Source organism: Ochlerotatus camptorhynchus, unplaced genomic scaffold (assembly GCF_037179485.1).
Source record: "Ochlerotatus camptorhynchus isolate MF236.1 unplaced genomic scaffold, CSIRO-AGI_Acam_v1.1 ptg000002l, whole genome shotgun sequence".
NCBI classification, from domain to species: domain Eukaryota; kingdom Metazoa; phylum Arthropoda; class Insecta; order Diptera; family Culicidae; genus Ochlerotatus; species Ochlerotatus camptorhynchus.
This window is the reverse complement of record NW_027040494.1, coordinates 1802052-1819819: the sequence shown is the minus strand read 5'-3', so window position 1 is coordinate 1819819 and position 17768 is coordinate 1802052. Positions and strand designations below refer to the sequence as shown.

The 17768-nt window shown below is 42.5% G+C and overlaps 2 protein-coding genes across 2 annotated transcripts in view; one reads left to right on the top strand and one right to left on the bottom strand.

Annotated features, from left to right (window-relative positions):
• Nucleotides 1–17768, bottom strand: part of LOC135705241 (HMG box-containing protein 4) — a 153662-nt gene that overhangs the window by 134298 nt on the left and 1596 nt on the right. The window lies entirely within an intron of this gene.
• On the top strand, nt 286–17733 carry LOC135704617 (ADP-dependent glucokinase). Its single transcript, XM_065226123.1, has 3 exons — nt 286–831; nt 915–1079; nt 16586–17733. Exons 1-3 carry the CDS (start codon nt 485–487, stop codon nt 17559–17561), a joined length of 1488 nt encoding a protein of 495 aa, XP_065082195.1. The 5' UTR covers nt 286–484; the 3' UTR covers nt 17562–17733.

Below are 17768 nucleotides of genomic sequence, written 5' to 3'. Positions count from 1 at the left end.
CATCGTAAAATAATATACAAATAAACGTATAACTTTGTCGGTGGTATAACCTCGAGTAACTTGCATTTCAGGGGCTGCCTGAATACCGGCTTACATTTCGACATTTCCCCTTGGCCTCATAGCATAACGCCAGCTTGTCAGAATCATCCTAAACGTATTCTTATGTCGGTTTCTGTAACGCCTGTAAACTGTACGTACCTAACATATTATGATTCTGCAAACTTCAATCAAAAGCAAAACAAAAACAGTGAAAACGCATCACGTCTACAAAACGTATTTTCAGTCCCTCTCTCTACAATCGCTTCTTTGTGATGGCCATTATCTTGTTTTTCTTTTCGACCGAAACCGGCTCACAGTTAATTTAATCAATACCATTAGAGCTACCTCGCCCGCGTCGATGAAAAGCAGTTCTGTTTTTTGCCGAAATAAATAAATTTAGGAACTTAGTTTTACTGCTGGGCAACATTTATTAAGTTTAGTTAAAATGGGAGCTACCTCCTACTTTACGTTGTTTACTGTGTTGAGTGTTTTCACGGCCCTGTTCTCCATAATCTATCAGGCCTACCTGGCATCGAGTGATCTAAGAAGTCTGACAACGATACTGCAAAATCTCAAAACATTAGAATATGAATTTAAAGTTGATAAACCTCGCGTTGCCATAGGCTACGGTTCGTGCAGCGATTTGTACGTAAAGGCAGTGGATTTCCTCAATTTTACCAGCAACGTCGAGGAATCGCTGAAGCAAGCGACCTTCAATGTGGACGATATTACCAACGAGAATGAGTTTCTTCAGAGTTTTGCATACTATTTTCAGCGTGGAGCTGCAGCCGAGTGAGTTCGATAGGAGGGGGGATGCTGGCGTGGGCCGACGATAAGCGACTGTAATTTATGGTTTTTATCGGATTTTTCCCCAGACGATTCACTGCCAACAAGACGTTGTTCCAAAATTTGGTGAGATTAGCGAAAAAAGCTCAAAATGCCGACCCTCGATGGGCATTGGGAGGAAATGCACCGGTGATAGGATCCAGACTGGCCACCGAAGGGGCTGAAGTTATACTCGCGGCTAAAATGTCATCCAAGTGAGTTGGTTATTATTATTTAATTAAATGCCTCTGGCTGGTGGTTATTTTTTTTAAATCAAATTGAAATTGAATAGCTGAATAGTATATTCCAAATACTACATTAATCATATTTCGTTCAACAATCTGTAGGAATCACTGCTTTGAATCTTTGCACAAAAATTAATAAGTATAACTTCTGTTGATTTTTGTATTTAGTAATAGAAGTTTTTCCTTGTATTAAGCTAGCTACCCTACTAAGGACTAGTAGTTGACTGGTTCAATGATGGCGTTTCCTAACACAGTCATCTAAAGTTAGCGTCTAAGTTGATAGCATTGCTGTACACGTTGATTTCTTGGATCCAATTTATTTATAAGCATTGAAAAAACAAATAATCTGAATGTTTTGGCTTAAGATAGAGAAACAAAGCTCTTTTCTTACAAAATAAATGCAAAACTAAAAAAGTGATTTGAATTCATTGTTTGTTTTCAATGAAAATCAAGTGTTCATCATGGTTCTCTGGCCAAACAAATAAACATTTACTATACAAACACAATAGAATCGATGGAAACAATGCAAAAAAAAATCTTTTAAATTTGTCGAACCTCTTAACGGAATCCCTTTATGAAGAGCTTTGGGTATGTTGGTTTATTTCCTTTAAATTCCGTTATAATACTATTATACTGTAATTATAACTACTACTTGCAGACTTCATCAGTGCCAAGTACTCAACAACACTGAAGAATCCATCTTTTATCTACGAGTTAAAAACTAATCAATAGGTACTAAAAATCAACAGGTATCCACTGCCATGTCACAATTTACCTAACCAGGTACCTAAGTTTATTCTCCAACAGGTAGATAGCATGCTAAAGAGTCTCAAGTATCCGTTTCCTTGATCTCTATTAAGCAATGTTGATGGATTATTTATAAACATTTCTTAACTGTCTGCTACGTCTAGTTTCCAAGGCGAAGATACAGTTCGCAGGATATTAATGGTATCCTTTGACAAAGTGTGCCCCTTTGTAAAGATATGTTCTGCAACCTTGGCTTTAAATTTATAATGAAGTCCTTTATCCATCTCTTTGTTAGCCTTTTTTATCTCTGCGATGTGTTCCTTAAACCTTGTTTCCAGAGTCCTTTTCGTTTGACCAATGTAGATTTTATTGCAATCTGGACAAGAGATTTTGTAGATTCCGGCTTTCCCTAAGACATTTATTGAATCTTCTGTTGATCCAAACAGTGACTTCAGCTGATTTGTCATGCTGCTGAATACCAAATCTAGGCCTAAACTTCTAAACGTCGAAATCAATGGTTTTTTAATGTTTTTGTCGAAATTCACCGCTACCCGTTTTAAACCCTCAGTTACTGGTGTAAGGGTTGTCGAAATACGCCTAAAATGATCCCGTGTTCTTTTATCGATTACTGCTTGAATTGTTTTTTTTTTCTTGATACCCATTAAGTCTAGCGATTTCAAAAATGTGAGCTATTTCCTTAGATTTGCCTTTATCGCTAAGAGGAAGAGTTTGCATCCTGTGAACCATGTGGTGAAAAGCGACCATTTTGTGTTGATGGGAATGGTGTGAAGTTTACTCTATTTGTATTTGTTGGCTTTCTATAGATTTCAAAATTGAACGAAGACGTTTCCCTGATGATGAGAAGATCTAAGAAGGGGAGTTTGTCGTCTCTCTCTTCTTCGTGAGTAAATTTGATGTCCTTGTGAACGTTGCTTATAGCCTCCAAAGTTTTTGATAAATCTTCCCTTTTGACAATGCTAAAAATTTCATCCACGTACCTATACCAACATTTGGGCAACAAATTCCTATCCTCCAGAGTATTTTCTAGGTTAGCCATGGACAATTCACATAAACATTGAGAAAGCGGATTGCCCATACTAGCCCATATAGTTTGTTTATAAAAATTTCCTCTGAAAATTAAATAATTTTACTCCATACAAATACGAGTAAGCTTGAGATATGACCGAACTTTGACTTTCCAAGTAGAATCTTCACGTTTCTTCAGAAGCCAGTCCCAGTGTTTGAAGTTTTCACTGTTCACTGAATAATTCACGTGTATTTCCGCAACCGTTGGACCCTCGTGCGTCAGTAAACTAAACTGATTTCCTTGTATCGGCGAGACGACGAATCATGGCACATAAAGAAACAGAGAAAAATAAATCTTGCTGCATCGATGATCAAATACGTTCACACAAACCATTTACTACTGACGGTATCATTGAAAGAATCTTTATATTCGTGTGTACCATTCGGCATGGATTGTGTGAGTTAGTTTCTGTTCATGATACATCTGCGTATCGCAGTATAACATTGGCGAATGGTTCATATTCAGCAACATGTAATGACACTGAATATGGATGGTCAAAAGCTGTTGCATAAAGTGAACATTAACTTTTCACTTCGAATTACGTGGGTTATTGGGGGAGATTTTGTATTGCCAGGTTCCTAATTTTGCGTATATATCCTAGCCATTGTAAACACATTGAAATACTATATTCCTGAAAACTGTTTTCAGAGGATTTCCAACAAAACATAATCCCTAGTACCCCTGATGTTCTTGACTGGATTTTCTTTATTGGTCGGGATGTTAAGGCGTCGTCCACTGTTGTGGTGATGTGGCATGTGGCCTCTCATTCCACAAAACATGCATGCAACCTCGATTAATGTCAGACACCCACTGCCCCACTACTGTGGCGGCGATGTGGCGTGTCAAAACATTATGCTGAAACATTGCATGTGGCGAACGTCAACATGATTTTAGTCAAGTTAGTTTCTGATATGGCGGCGGAGTGGCATCTGCTAGCATAGTAAAAAAGCTTGTCGTGGTTTGCCTTACGCCACATTACATCCACATGATCTTTTGGCATGTTGTATGATGCCGCACCGTCGCCACAACAGTGGGCGCCTCGTCTCGTGTCCGCGGTACGTTGTTCTAGAGTTTTTTTTTCGATTACACGAGTGAATCCCGAAAATTTAATACACGTATCATGTGGAAATTTGATTTAATTGGTTCCTAAATGGAATACCCCGTGATCCCGGCGATATAGGAAGTTACTGTGTTCGGCAAACATTTTCAGGTGACTAAGATCTTTCCGATGGTGGACATGTTCAGAGTGGTGTAAGTATACATATGTGATTTTTTATGAGCCATTTATATCTCATGAACCAGACATTCATGGGAAATACAGTCCTCAACAATGTTTTTTTCCCCGGTGGACAAGGCCTTCTACATGAAGAACAGGTTAATTGCGAATGCTCTTGTTACGCGGCTCTATTGTATATGTGCTTTATCACAAGATCCTGACTTACTTGGAAAATACAGTCTTCTACATAGCTGCTAAGCTAACCAAGTCCTTTCAAATGATGGGCAGTACACTCTTATAAATTATCACCGACTTCGGTAATTTTTACCGAAATCTGAACAGCTGAACTTTTCGGTAAAATTTATGCAATTCAATTCAATTGCTTTTCAGCTACTTTGAAACTAAATCTCCACTAAAATGACAAGATTTGATAATTTAAACAAGGTTGAAAAAGTTTTGACATTTTTTTTCAAATTCAATAGCCTTTAAAATGAAAGTCAAAGTTTTGCAGAACGTTCAGCTGTTCTGATTTCGGTAACATTTAACGAACACGGAAACAACATCTTAGTGTGTAAGTGTGTATGATACATGCACAAGCTCTTGCGTTCACTGCTAAGTTGTTCAGATGGCCAAGGTCACTGCAAAGTTGTTCAAAAAATATATGAAAACTTTCCCGAAGTCACCCATTCACGGATTTTTTATACGTTGTAGCAAGCGTGATTGACCATTTTATGGATAATCCGGATCATCTGGACAACTTGTTTGTGGCCTCCAGTGTGCATAATTTTGCTCCAATGCCAAATTCAGTGAGATAACACATCAACAAGTGCTTGCCCAAAAAAAAAAAATGGAGCTCTAGGACCAGTTTAATTTATTTACCTCTTTTACCTCTTTTACGGATGTTCTGGAGGACCAGTCTGTTATCATCAATATTATGGCCACAATATGAAATTAATTCGAAAAACACATCAACAAGTGTGTTCGCAAAAAAATGGAGCTCTAGAAACAGTTTAATTAATTGACCATTTTTACGCATGTTCCGGATCTTTTAATGGACCAGCCTTAGCCCTGCAGGGTACATATTTGAACCAAAACCCCATATTTTTTCTTAAAACTCACCAATAAGTGCTTCCGCTAAAAACTGCGCACTTTTACGGATGTTACGGTGTCCCGCTGGAAGACACATTTAACCAAAAGGAGGACAATTAACAATTTACCCGAAGATACCAGGAAGTTATCTATTCATATAACTTTAATATCAGAGTGTATCAGAGTTTTATTGACTGTATATAGATTTAGTTTCATTCATTTTAAACCGACCATGACATTGATCCGTGTTCATAATAATTAAAAACTAACTAACTTATCCGCGTTCCATTTCTTCGATTATTTCTTCCCTTATTCGCTCGTAAGGTACCGCAGGACGAAGGAATGTTTCTTATGTACCTAGCTGCGCTGTGCTACTGCCAGAGTTGGTGCGGTAGAAAGATGACGTTTGCGATTCCTTATGTATCATCCTCTGCTTTGTACGGATCTGTACGGCAATGTTGTGCGGTAGACACGAAGAGAAGATATGTGCAGTCCAAAGTTGTATACAATCATTGAACGCATTATTCGGTGAACTGTTGAGATCGTTTATTTTTTGTGCAACCATCGTTCTTCGTTTCGTTCATTCATTTGGTGCTACAAAACTGAATACTCTTATTCGGCAAAGGTGTCTGACACTTCACTCATTTGTGAATATCTATTCATGACCAGTTACGAACCTGACACACGGTAGTTCAATGGCATGTTGACAGATTTCCAAACACTGGGCCCAGTCCTCTAAAAGGCTGATGGCTTCATTTACTGGTACACTTGGAAAAAGTGCTGTGACATCAAATGAAACCATGACTTCATCTTCCCGAATCTCTCCTGATGCCTGAAGTTGATTTGCGAATTCCTGTGTGCTGTTAACTAAGCGAGTGGTAAAGGGTTTAGGCATATTTTGGAATTCCTTTACTAGCCATTTGTCAAGCTTATGAGTGGGGGATCCTTCAGCTACAACTCCATTGTGTAGCAACTATAAATTTTATAATCGAAAAAAATAAAAAATACAATTGAAAGTATTGTTTTGTACAAGAGAATTGATTGTTGATGAGACTTTTACAATAGAAAAGAAGATGTTGATATCGTGAGAACAGATGTTATTGTTTTTTTTTATATTATTCAAAATTCTGATAACATATAATTTATGGTAAGCCTATTGTGGTGACAATTTGATCATTTAACCATACAAGTACAATAGGATTAATTATCAACAACATAATGTATTGTTTTTCATTGTAAATTTATGGTTACTTTTATCTGGGAAGACTTTTCGGATTGCCTCTTGTAAACTGAAATTACAATTGTAAAGGCCGGCGCACAATAGATACGTTTTCGGGTTTTTTGACAGATAATGCATGGCTTAACTGTCAAAAAACCTGAAAACGTATCTATTGTGCGCCGGCCTTAAGTCTTCAGGAACGCAACTTCTCGATCTGAATGGATTCTCAGAGTGTTTTCATGAATTTCATGTTGCTTCAAGCATTTTTTTAGGAGCCGTTTCCATTGTTATTCCTGATTGCACGTTCGGAGAAGAGCTGTAGCTGGTATCGTGACTGGACCGAGGATTCCAGCCTCGGCCACGGCTACACGAATAAATGGTGCAGCTCTCCCACGGCTGCGGCTGGTTTCAATGCTGCTGATATTGTTGCTGCTTTTCCTTCTGCTGCTGGAATTAGGGCGTAACAGCCTTTGTAAACAATGGCTTTAATCGATGATTTCTAAGAACTCAAGGCACACCCACGCAAACCAACATAACCGTCACCCTACCCCATAGTGTTGTTGATTTGCGTTGGCAAGCCTTAACTTTCTAGAAATCATCAAAAGAAGTCATTGTTTACAAAAGCTGTTACGCCCTAATTCCAACTCTATCTAGATTTACCATTCATCAGGTCATGGCAATTCATATTTACCATCCATCAGGTCATGACAATTCTAATCTACCATCCATCAGGTCATGGCAATTATTTTTCAAAAAAAATAATCTTAAGTTCTTCAGTCATTCCACTATACTTACTTTTATACTATCGTACCACCTGTGTCATTGTCGTGACCTGAGCGAGGTTTTCAGCCTCCACGGCTACACGAATTAACGATGCAGCTCACACGGCTGCGGCTGGTACCAATGCTGCTGCTATCGTTGCGGCTGTTCCTTCAGCTGGTAAGTTTGTGCTGTTAAAATGGAAGTTTCCTCTAAAATTCGTTACAAGAATCTATCTATTACAGCTGGTTGTTGTGGTATAAGCTTTTCAGAGGGTGAGCAGCTCTCTTCTGATGTCAAGTGGCGTCTGTTCAGTTTCCGCGTGTATCGCATGCAGGGTTGTCATCTGATCACTAAATGCGCGCAATGTAATGATTTTCTAAAATAAACAAAGTGATAATCAAGCAAACACAAAGTTTGCTTGCCTTTCACCAAAGATATCTGATTAACAAGATATCCTACTAATCAATTCCTTGAACAAGGGAATGGATACACCACCCTTATGTGATCGCAGTGCCATTTGGTGAGTGTACATTGAAACTGTTGGGAGTCCTCCGCCAACTTCACAACCAGGGCTCAATAACTGACAGGTGTCAGCATGACAGATGCCAGTGTGGACGTTGATGATCAGCCGAGTGAAGAGGACAACACCATCCTTGATGTCATAGTTATTGTATTGCTATAGCAAAATTCACACTTTTTAGTGATTGCTCCAATTTTAAATCATTACCACTTTATGCGCAACAGAAACACTTGAAAAAACAATTACACATCCAAGCTCGCATCATGATGGGCTTGTAATATGGTTTGCTTTCGAGTGAAAGAGTTTCCTATTCCGGCGAATGCAAACGCAATCGGAAACTGCCGAAGCTGAATGATGACATCGTTTCGTGTTTTAATTTGCGCTGTACCGTCCGCTCAGTGGTGTAGGTTTGTACATACATAGATTTTGGGATGCGTGTTTTCTTCCAACGCTGCAGCTCAACGTTGTCACGTCCAGCCATGGTAAAAACACCGAGCCCTTTTGCACGGGTGGTAGTTTTGCCTACAAACACATCACCAAGAGCATTGAGTTTTACGCTCCGTACCAGTGCTCGATAAAAAACATCCAACGCAGCGATCAAGGCACCGGTACCGGTGCCCGTGCATAATTGTTTGCACCGGTGTATGGATGCTTCGGCCGAGTGTTTCGATTTCGGCTCGGCACCAAAGCCGAGTGTTTCGATTTCGGAACACATGCTTGCTGCTCGTAGGAATTCTTTGGTCGACTTATGAAAGATTTTTGTCTTAAACAAGGTAGCTCTTATACGCCTTTAGGATCTTCCGTTTAACAAGAGCTGATAGACGAGTAGTCAAAGCATTGGTCTCAAAATGCCAATGTCCATGGTTCGATTCCAGTTGTGTCCCTCAACTATATTTTTGTGAACATTATTTTCATAAGGTAAATCTATGGAATTCAATTCGATTTCTTTTGGCTAAGAAGCATTAAGCAATATTATGAATCTTCTGAACTCAAGGGAACATCTACCAGGATTATAAAAAATACAAAAATCGCCCACTTCGGAAGAGCGTGTTGCTGTTGCCGTCCACCCACTGGTATTTCTTGGCCTTATTTATATTAACTAATTTAGCTGTTTGCAAAGAACTCAAAGAAGACATTAACGCTCGTTGTATTGTCTTCGCTCTCTGCACCGCTCATTGTGTGCATCGCTTTCTCAAAGATTAGTTGAAAAAGAGTGTGCGAAGCAAATGGGAGAACCACACACTCTTTGTCGAGTGTTGTGAGATGCATACACAAAGTTGCTTTGCAAACGTTCTAAGGCGCTTTCCAGCTCTGATCACATGGATTGGTGTGGTCTTTAAGAATCGTAAAGAGCTGCGGAGGTACGAGTTATGTACAGTATGTAATTTGTGTAGATTTGTTTTAGCCGCATTTCCGTAAATCTGAGCTCCGTACTCTAATCGGCTACGAATGATGGCATTTTCAACCTACACGGTAAGAAAAAAGTACCCAAAATTGAGTTCCTTTCACTCATCACGTGGCTTCCGGGGGCTAGGTAAAATTAAGTTAAAGAAGAAAACTCAATTTTGAGTAATCCTGATCGTTGACCAAGTTGACAAAAAAATAATAAAACGGAGCAGACTGGAACCGAACCATGGACGTTGAGATTACGGGGCCCGTGTGTTGACCACTCGTCTATCAACGCTTGTAAAACTGAAATGGTTAAAGGTGCATAAGAGCAACGTCAATGAAAATAAACTTATATTTGAGTTCATTTATTATTACTCAATAGTTGAGTAAATTTTAACCAACGCCGCTTTTCTGATTCACTCAACGGCAGACCTCAAATGATAGAACCCAACGTTGAGTTTTTTTAAACTTAATTTTGAGTATTTTTTTCTTGCCGTGAATAGGGTGTTCGGGTTTGCACTGCTGCTACGCTTCCCGAGTTGATTATGTTGTTGCTTTGTCTTGGATGTCTTCGATGTGCTTACTATTGATAAGGAGGGTCCTGCCTACTAAGTATCCCAAGTAGCGGTGAGTGTTGTTCAGGTTTACGTTCTCGCGTTCTATCTTGATCCTTATTCCGCTGATGTCCCTTTCCGTGAAAGCGACTGCGGCGTTTTTGGAAATGTTGATTTTAAGCCCTAGCTTACCGAGGTCGGTTTGAAACTGGGAGGGGTAGGTATTGACTTTTGCTGCTGCTTCTTCTGGGCTGCTACCAGTTGCCACCGCCGCAAAGTCATCGGCGAACTGAACAAGCTTCCTTCCTTCGTGTTCGATCTGGTGCAGGCCGCTGGTGTAGAGAATGAAGAGGATCGGTGACAGTGCACATCCTTGGGGGAAGCCTTTACTAACCGTCTCCTTCATTTGTTTTGAGGACGCCTTATCGACAACATATGCAATGTGTTGCTTGAATGATGGTTGCGAATCCAAGATCACACTCCATAATTCCTTCACCTGATTCACGCGTTCGATTGTGGAGCCAAGCTGGTAATAGCTAAATATTATCTAAATTGAATGATAAGTGTTTTAGTAGAATATTTGCATACCTTTTTCGTCGATCGTAGTGCTGCAATTTGAACACTAGGCCATCATGCCAGACATTGTCGAACGCTTTTTCAACGTCCAACAACGCCATGGCAGATGTTTTCGAAACAGACTTGTTCCGTCTGAGAATGTTTGTTAAAGGGTGATACGGTCAAAATTTGGTCAAGGGAAAACGCGTGTAAATCGGTGAAATCGTTTATTTAAAAAATCAAATTAAATTTCTTTTTCAAGTTCAATTAGTATAAAATTCAGGAAAAATATTCAGTTAGGCTTCCGCTTTTCCAAATCCGAATTGCCGGGCCTTACGCTTGACCCCTGCCATCAGATTTTGTACAGCCACCTTGTCCACCTTCTTCGCCGCAGAAAGCCAGATTGCCTTGAACTGCTGCTCGCCCTTAGCAGTTTTTTTGGTCTTCTTTAGGTTCCGCTTGACAATAGCCCAGTATTTCTCAATTGGGCGGAGCTCTGGCGTGTTGGGAGGGTTCTTGTCCTTGGGAACCACCTGCACGTTGTTGGCGGCGTACCACTCCATGGCCTTTTTACCGTAATGGCAAGATGCCAAATCCGGCCAAAACAGTACGGAACAACCGTGTTTCTTCAGGAAAGGCAGCAGACGTTTATTCAAACACTCTTTCACGTAAATTTCTTGGTTGACAGTCCCGGAAGCTATGAAAATTCTGCTTTTCAAGCCACAGGTACAGATGGTTTGCCAAACCAGATATTTCTTTGCGAACTTTGACAGTTTCATGTGCTTGAAAACATCTGCTACCTTTCCCCTTCCTTTTGCCGTATAAAACTCCTGTCCCGGAAGCTGCTTGTAGTCGGCTTTGACGTAGGTTTCGTCGTCCATTACCACGCAGTCAAACTTCGTCAGCATCGTCGTGTACAGCCTCCGGGATTGCGCTTTGGCCGTCGTATTTTGTTTATCATCGCGATTTGGAGTCACTACCTTCTTGTAAGTCGATAGTCCGGCTCGTTTTTTGGCTCGATGCACGGTTGTAGACGATACACCCAGCTTATTTGCGGCATCTCGGAGAGAGAGGTTAGGGTTTCGCTTGAAACTACCGACAACTCTCTTTGTCGTCTCAGCGGCTTCCTGTTTTCGATTTGCCCCCGATCCAGACTTCCTGGCTGTCGATAAACGTTCCCCAAACACTTTAATTACATTTGTAACGGTTGATTTGGCAACTTTTAGCGATTTTGCCAACTTTGCGTGCGAGTAGCTCGGATTTTCGCGATGCGCGAGCAAAATTTTGATACGCTGCTCTTCTTGCTTGGACGGCATTTTGACAACTGAAGAGTGAATTCCAAAATCAAAATAGGAGCAACATTCTACACAAACACACCTTCAAAATGAGGGGTGTTCAGGTTTTTTAAATGCAAAATTGAAAGAAATAAGTCAAGTTGATATTGACCAAATTTTGACCGTATCACCCTTTACTCGAGTCAGCTGGTGGACGGTCGAACGATCTTTCCGAAAACCAAACTGTTCCTCGAGTAACAAGTTGTTTTCTTCGGCAGATGTTAGGAGCCGGTGGTAGACTGCTCTTTCGAACAGTTTTGATAACCCTGAGAGAAGGCTGATTGGTCGATTGAAGGAGAGGACGGATCCTTCCCAGGTTTCCGGATGGGTATGAGTTTAGCTGACTTCCAGCACGAGGGGAAGTAGCCAAGTCGGAGGCACAGATTAAAAATACGTGCCAGATGGTTGTAGAATCTTGAACTCAAGAGTTTGAGTTCCAGATTCAGGATGTTGTCGAAACCTGGGGCCTTCATGTTTTTAGATGATTTGATATAGGCCAACAGTTCGTCAGCCGTAATCTAGGATTCCTCGAAAAAAATATTGGGAACCTGATGGAGGTTGGTTGCGTTTTCAGCAACCTCAGCTTCGTGAGGGCTGACGATGTTGTGTCCGAAATTATGGGAGCTGACGAAGTGTTGACCTATCGCGGCAGTCTTCTCTTCAGGAGTTAACAGATGAACCACTGGATCGCTGTAACGATTCAGTGGGGTCAGTGGTGGAATGGGTATTGTTTTTTTTTTTTAGAATTTTGGTTAGTTTCCAAATGGGCTTTGCACAATCTGGGAGAGACCGGATCCTGTTAGCAAAGTCCTGGTTTGTTAGGCGATTACAGTGGGTCTTAAGGACAGGCAGACCAGAGCGTTTGTACTGCCTTCGGATGGTGTTACGGAGTCTTATAAGGTCTTTGGTAGATTTGTCAACGTTCAGAGTATTGCTCACCTGTTTGGATACTGACACCGGGATATCGCCTCGTCGATGGAATGCATACACCGGTCAACGTCTTCGGGCGTCTCCGTAAGGACACCGTAGTCGACAGTGAAGTCGACACAGTGTTGGAACTGATCCCAGTTGACACGATGATAGTTGCGTCGGGAAGCTTGGGATCGGTTGACGGATGAACCCATTTCGGCCACCACCGGATAGTGGTCCGAACTCAGCTCCTGGTGAGTCACAGGTTGCTGGATGTTGTCTCCCATGTTGCTGATAAAGATGTCGATGATGGAGTGCACGCCGGACTGACTCAGCCGGGTGGGAGTGTCCGGCGCTAGGATCAACAATCAATACGAAACTAACGATTTTAAATAGGCTCACCACTTTAGTAGCCTATTGGTCCCAAGCAAACGATTAACGTACCCTATTCTAGTTGAAATTCTATTACTACACTATGTTTGTTTTGATTCGCTATGAAAGTTTGACAGATAACATCAGGGGTGTGTGGATTCATGCAGAACATGCAGGGGTGAGTGAAATAGCTTGGGACTGCTTGGGACCGTTGTTCTGGTACTGAGTGAGCCAAAAATAATAATGATTTTCTTCGGGACCCAGTGGTCTTAGAGTTACCTCTATGCTAGGATGGTGTAGTGAGCCTCTTGAAGGTCGTCGTTCAGGATGGTGTCATTTTGATTCCGCCTTATGTTGCTCCAAGCTTGATGTTTGGCGTTCGGTTGCTTTCTTTATTTTAGAGATTTTTAGCCTGAGGCTAGTTCATCTGGCGTTCGGGTTGCCAGCGATGATGAATTTTCTACGGCGTCGTGTTATCTTGACAATATCCCTCCGCAGATCTACCGCGGATCCTTCCCTGGCGATGGCCACACCACCACCTCCAGAGCTTGTCACGAGCCGGAATCCAGGAATAAATACGTTCATCTCCGGTTTCAGGTGAGTTTCGGTGATGATAGCGATGTCGATGCTATGTTCGTTGAGGAAGTCAACGAACTCGATAATTTTGCTCTTGAGCGAGCAAGCGTTCCAGTTTGCGATTTTGATGAGCTCACGGTCCATAACTGAGCATGAAGGTAGCCACAGCTTGGAGCTGGTCGAATTTGTTCTTGATGGTGTTGGCAATGTCGTGCATCTTGAGGAAGGTGATCATTAGTTCCGCTGCGGTGAACCAAGAACCATCGTTGATTTCGGGCTGCGGTAGGGACGGGCTGTGGGGAGATCCTGCGGCTGTGGAGCAGCAGTCGTCTGTTGACCTGAGTTTGCAGGGGCTCCGGCAGTTTGAGCTTGAGCAACAGTAGCAGCGGTACGAGCAGCAGCCAATAGTTGATTGAGTGGCAGCGGTGGCAGCACTGGAATCGGTCGTCGTGGAACCGGTGGGAAGTTCTGATCATTCACTTCCGGCACCTTTGTGAGCAGCACCGCAGTTGGCGCAGTTGGGATCGGCTTCATCGAATCTGTCGCAGGCGTCGGTTTTGTGTTGTTTGCCACACTTGATGCAGCGGCTGACCATAAGGCAATTTTTCGTTCCATGCCCAAACAGCAGGCAGTTCGAGCATTGGGTGAGGTCCATCCAAGTTGTTGAGTTCTTCTCAAGGTGAACCAGGTATAACTGGTCGCGGTACTTGACGGCCTTGTTGTGGCGGGCCATCTTGTGAATTTGGACCGGCTTCAGACCATTGGTCAACAGCTCTTCCAAAAGGACGCCTGTGTCCATGTCGTATAGGCCGTTGATAACAGCCTCGATGTCGTGGGAGAAGTACTCCACCTGTGCTTGGTGGAGTATGGTATGTACCGCCTTGTAATATTTCAACGCCGGAACCAGCAGTTTGTATCCTTCCATGCACAGCTCGATGGTGCACCGGACGCCCTCCGTGATGTAAAAGTTTATTTTTTCCCGCAGTACGGGAAGCCCTTTACGTAGAAGGGCGGCATTATGTCCTTCTTCAGCGGTCCTGTTGTTTCCGTCACCGGCTCTGCACCGTCCTTTAGAACGGAGAACCGATTGTTGTCAAGCAGCTTCTTCGCAGCTGTCGAACTGTTACTGTTGTCTTCAGGCCTAGACTGTTTCCCGGCATTGCCGGCGCTAGCGTCACCGTGCGATTTTTTACCCTAGGCTGGGTCAGCGAGAGCGTTTCTAGAAAAACGCAATCGAACCAACGAAGAGAGCGTAACCGGCGCCGGTGGTGTAGTGGTAAGCGTGACTGCTTTCTCACCCCAATGGGCCTGGGTTCAATCCCAGCCGAGGTCGGTGGGATTTTTCTGAGGCATAAAAATCTCTGGTCACGTCTTCCTTCGGAAGGGAAGTAAAGCCGTTGGTCCCGGCCCATGTGCGTGTTGAATGGGTGTGATATCCTACGCAGGTGTGGAAACTGCCTTCCTGCACATTCGATTGCCGTCAATGCCCGTTCCGACATGCTTTCGATTATATACGATGTGAGACACAGCAGATTGGTGGTTGTAGAGTGGCCGACAGAAAGCTCATGTTGATCAGCATTCAAATACTGCTTGCAATGGGACAGCAACGGTTCCATAATCACTAGATCGAATAGCTTCGAAACGGCGCTTAACGATGTAATTCCTCGATGGTTTTTTTAACTAGTTCGCCTTCCATCAATCGCGTTAGCTTTACGGAGCCGATAGTTCATTGTTCTTTGTTTGTAACAAAATTCACTTAATTCTATGTCTAGTAGGAGTTGGGTCTTGGGTCGAATACTCGCGGCTTACTCGAGGTTAGAGAGGTACATTGTCGAAGGATAGGGTCAGGGGAGGAGCATGAGGGTAGGGTTTCGTTGTCTCATCAGAGCGATGTCGCCAGTATGAACGGTAGTGTGGTTCTAGATTCGTTTGGAGTTCGCGATGAGGCTCATCGAGACGGGGGGACAAGACAAACTAAAACTAAGAAAGAGATACAAAAGACAAACGAATTAATTTTTTATACTAGTCATTTGCAGAAACACATAAACCGACTGCATATAGCAGATATCGCGAGTTCCCAACACGTCTCTGATAGGAACATAGGGTTGTCTTCCTTGGGCCTCAAGGGTATTCAAAAATCACTCTCTGGCGGCGTCATTATCCGTAAATTGCCAAACTGCGTGATCGATGTCATCGTAACCGTTTCCACACCGACAGATGTTGCTGTCCACGAGGTTTATTCTATTGAGATGAGCATCTAGCGAGTAGTGGTTGAACATAAGTCTACTCATCACGCGAATGAAGTCACGACTTAAGTCCAAGCCTTTAAACCACGCTCTCGAAGAAACATTAGGAATAATTGAATGTAACCACCGTCCAAGATTTCCATTGTGACAATCGGTTTACCAACTCTAAAGGGTACTCTGACGCACTAAATGGTAAAATTCATCGTGTGAAATTTGCCCATCATAAGATTCGCCTTCCTGCGCGCCCACCTTTGCGAGAGAGTCCGCCTTCTCATTGCTTGGGATTGAGTAATGTGAGGGGACCCATACAAAGGTAATCACATATGATCTTTCGACCAGTATACTCATCTGCTCCCTTACCTTTAAAAGGAAATAAGATGAGTGCCTGCCTACCTTGTTTCATCGACCGAATAGCCTCGATCGAACTGAGACTATCCGAGAAGATGAAGTAATGGTCTGCGGGCATGTTGGAAATCATCCCCAAAGGGGAATTGGATAGCTGCCAGCGCAGCAACAATTTCTCGATGGTTATCCACAGCCTGTTACCTTCCCTTTTTGTGGACGGGAAACGTGGAAAAACATTGAACAAAGCAACATCTCCCAGAAAGTAAAAAATATTATTTGTTCCGGCCTCATTAAGCACGTTAAAAGGGCTCTAATGCGACCGAAGCATAGCTTTAGCCAATGAATAGATTAAAATACACTTTTGGTCTCAAATCTTCCATACATCTAAAGTTTCAAATCAGCGGTGGGACCTGGTTTATGACTCCTCCAGGTTATGCCAATGCCCAGGATGGCTCAAATATGAGATGTTCCCAAAATATTTCCAAACCCTATTGCTATTATCTTATTAGTAATTTATCGCATCGCACAAACTAATTTCCTTTCGTTTCTCTTCCAGGCTGCAGTCTCACCTGAGAGCCGACGTGCGCCTAACCGGTAGCCTAATCGACGACGACGATATCCACTTGATACTCGAGTACAAAACAGGAGATGAATGGGGTACACTGAAATCCCCTCGAGCAAACCGATATATCCTCCATAATGACCATCACAATCCATACATTAGCTCGTTGGAGGAGTTTGAGCAAGCACTGCCTGGATTTGAACCACATCTCTTCGTAGTCAGCGGTCTCCAGATGATGGACAACTATTTCTACGAAAAAGGTGTCCGAGAGACTAGAATCGAAAAAGTTCGCAATCAAATGATATCCCAATTTCCGTCCACGTTGATCCACTTTGAAATGGCTAGCTTTGTAGAATTGGATCTGTTGCAGTTACTGCTCCGAGATGTCATACCCTACAGCGATTCCATTGGAATGAACGAACAAGAATTGGACAATCTGAGACAGGTTTTGGAAACGGGCAAAATCAGCCTTGTGGCAGACTGCAACCCTCGCGTGGCGTTGTCACTTGATCAAGCGAGAGCCGTCTTCAGAATACTCAACGAAGACTACTTCAAACATCGCGAAAGCGATCCAAGCCGTCGAATGATTTCTAGGATTCATTTGCACACACTAGCATATCAGGCTATAATGGTAGTCAAGGATAGCAAATGGAGGCACACCAAGAATGCAGCGGCGAAAGCTTCACTGACTGCGAACCGTCACGTTTGTGCTAGTTCAATCGTTAACCCGGATGCTTCGTACAGGCTGCTGGACGATAGCTTCGCAACTTCTACCAAGCAAGGAGCAGATCGCATTCCATTTTCCGAAGCAGACCCCGTCTCCTGCTGGAACGAAACATTCGCTTTTGAATGGCAACCACCGATGGATGTGCAAATTTGTGTGGCTCCGGTGTTGATTTGCAAGGTGGCAAAACAGACCGTCGGTGCAGGAGACAATATTTCTGGAGCCGGTTTGATATTACAAATTTAGTAGATCTTAATCCGTTTTTGAAATTTCCAATTCCAAGACATAAAATGTTTAAAACTCACCGTTTTTAGGCCGTTTCTATCAACACCCTTAAGACTTATTCGACATTCCTATTTTACTGAGTGAATCTTTTTTTAAGCATGTTGGACAATACAGAACCATGTTGAAGCCTTAATTTATCGCTCCTCACTATACTATATCCGACAATCC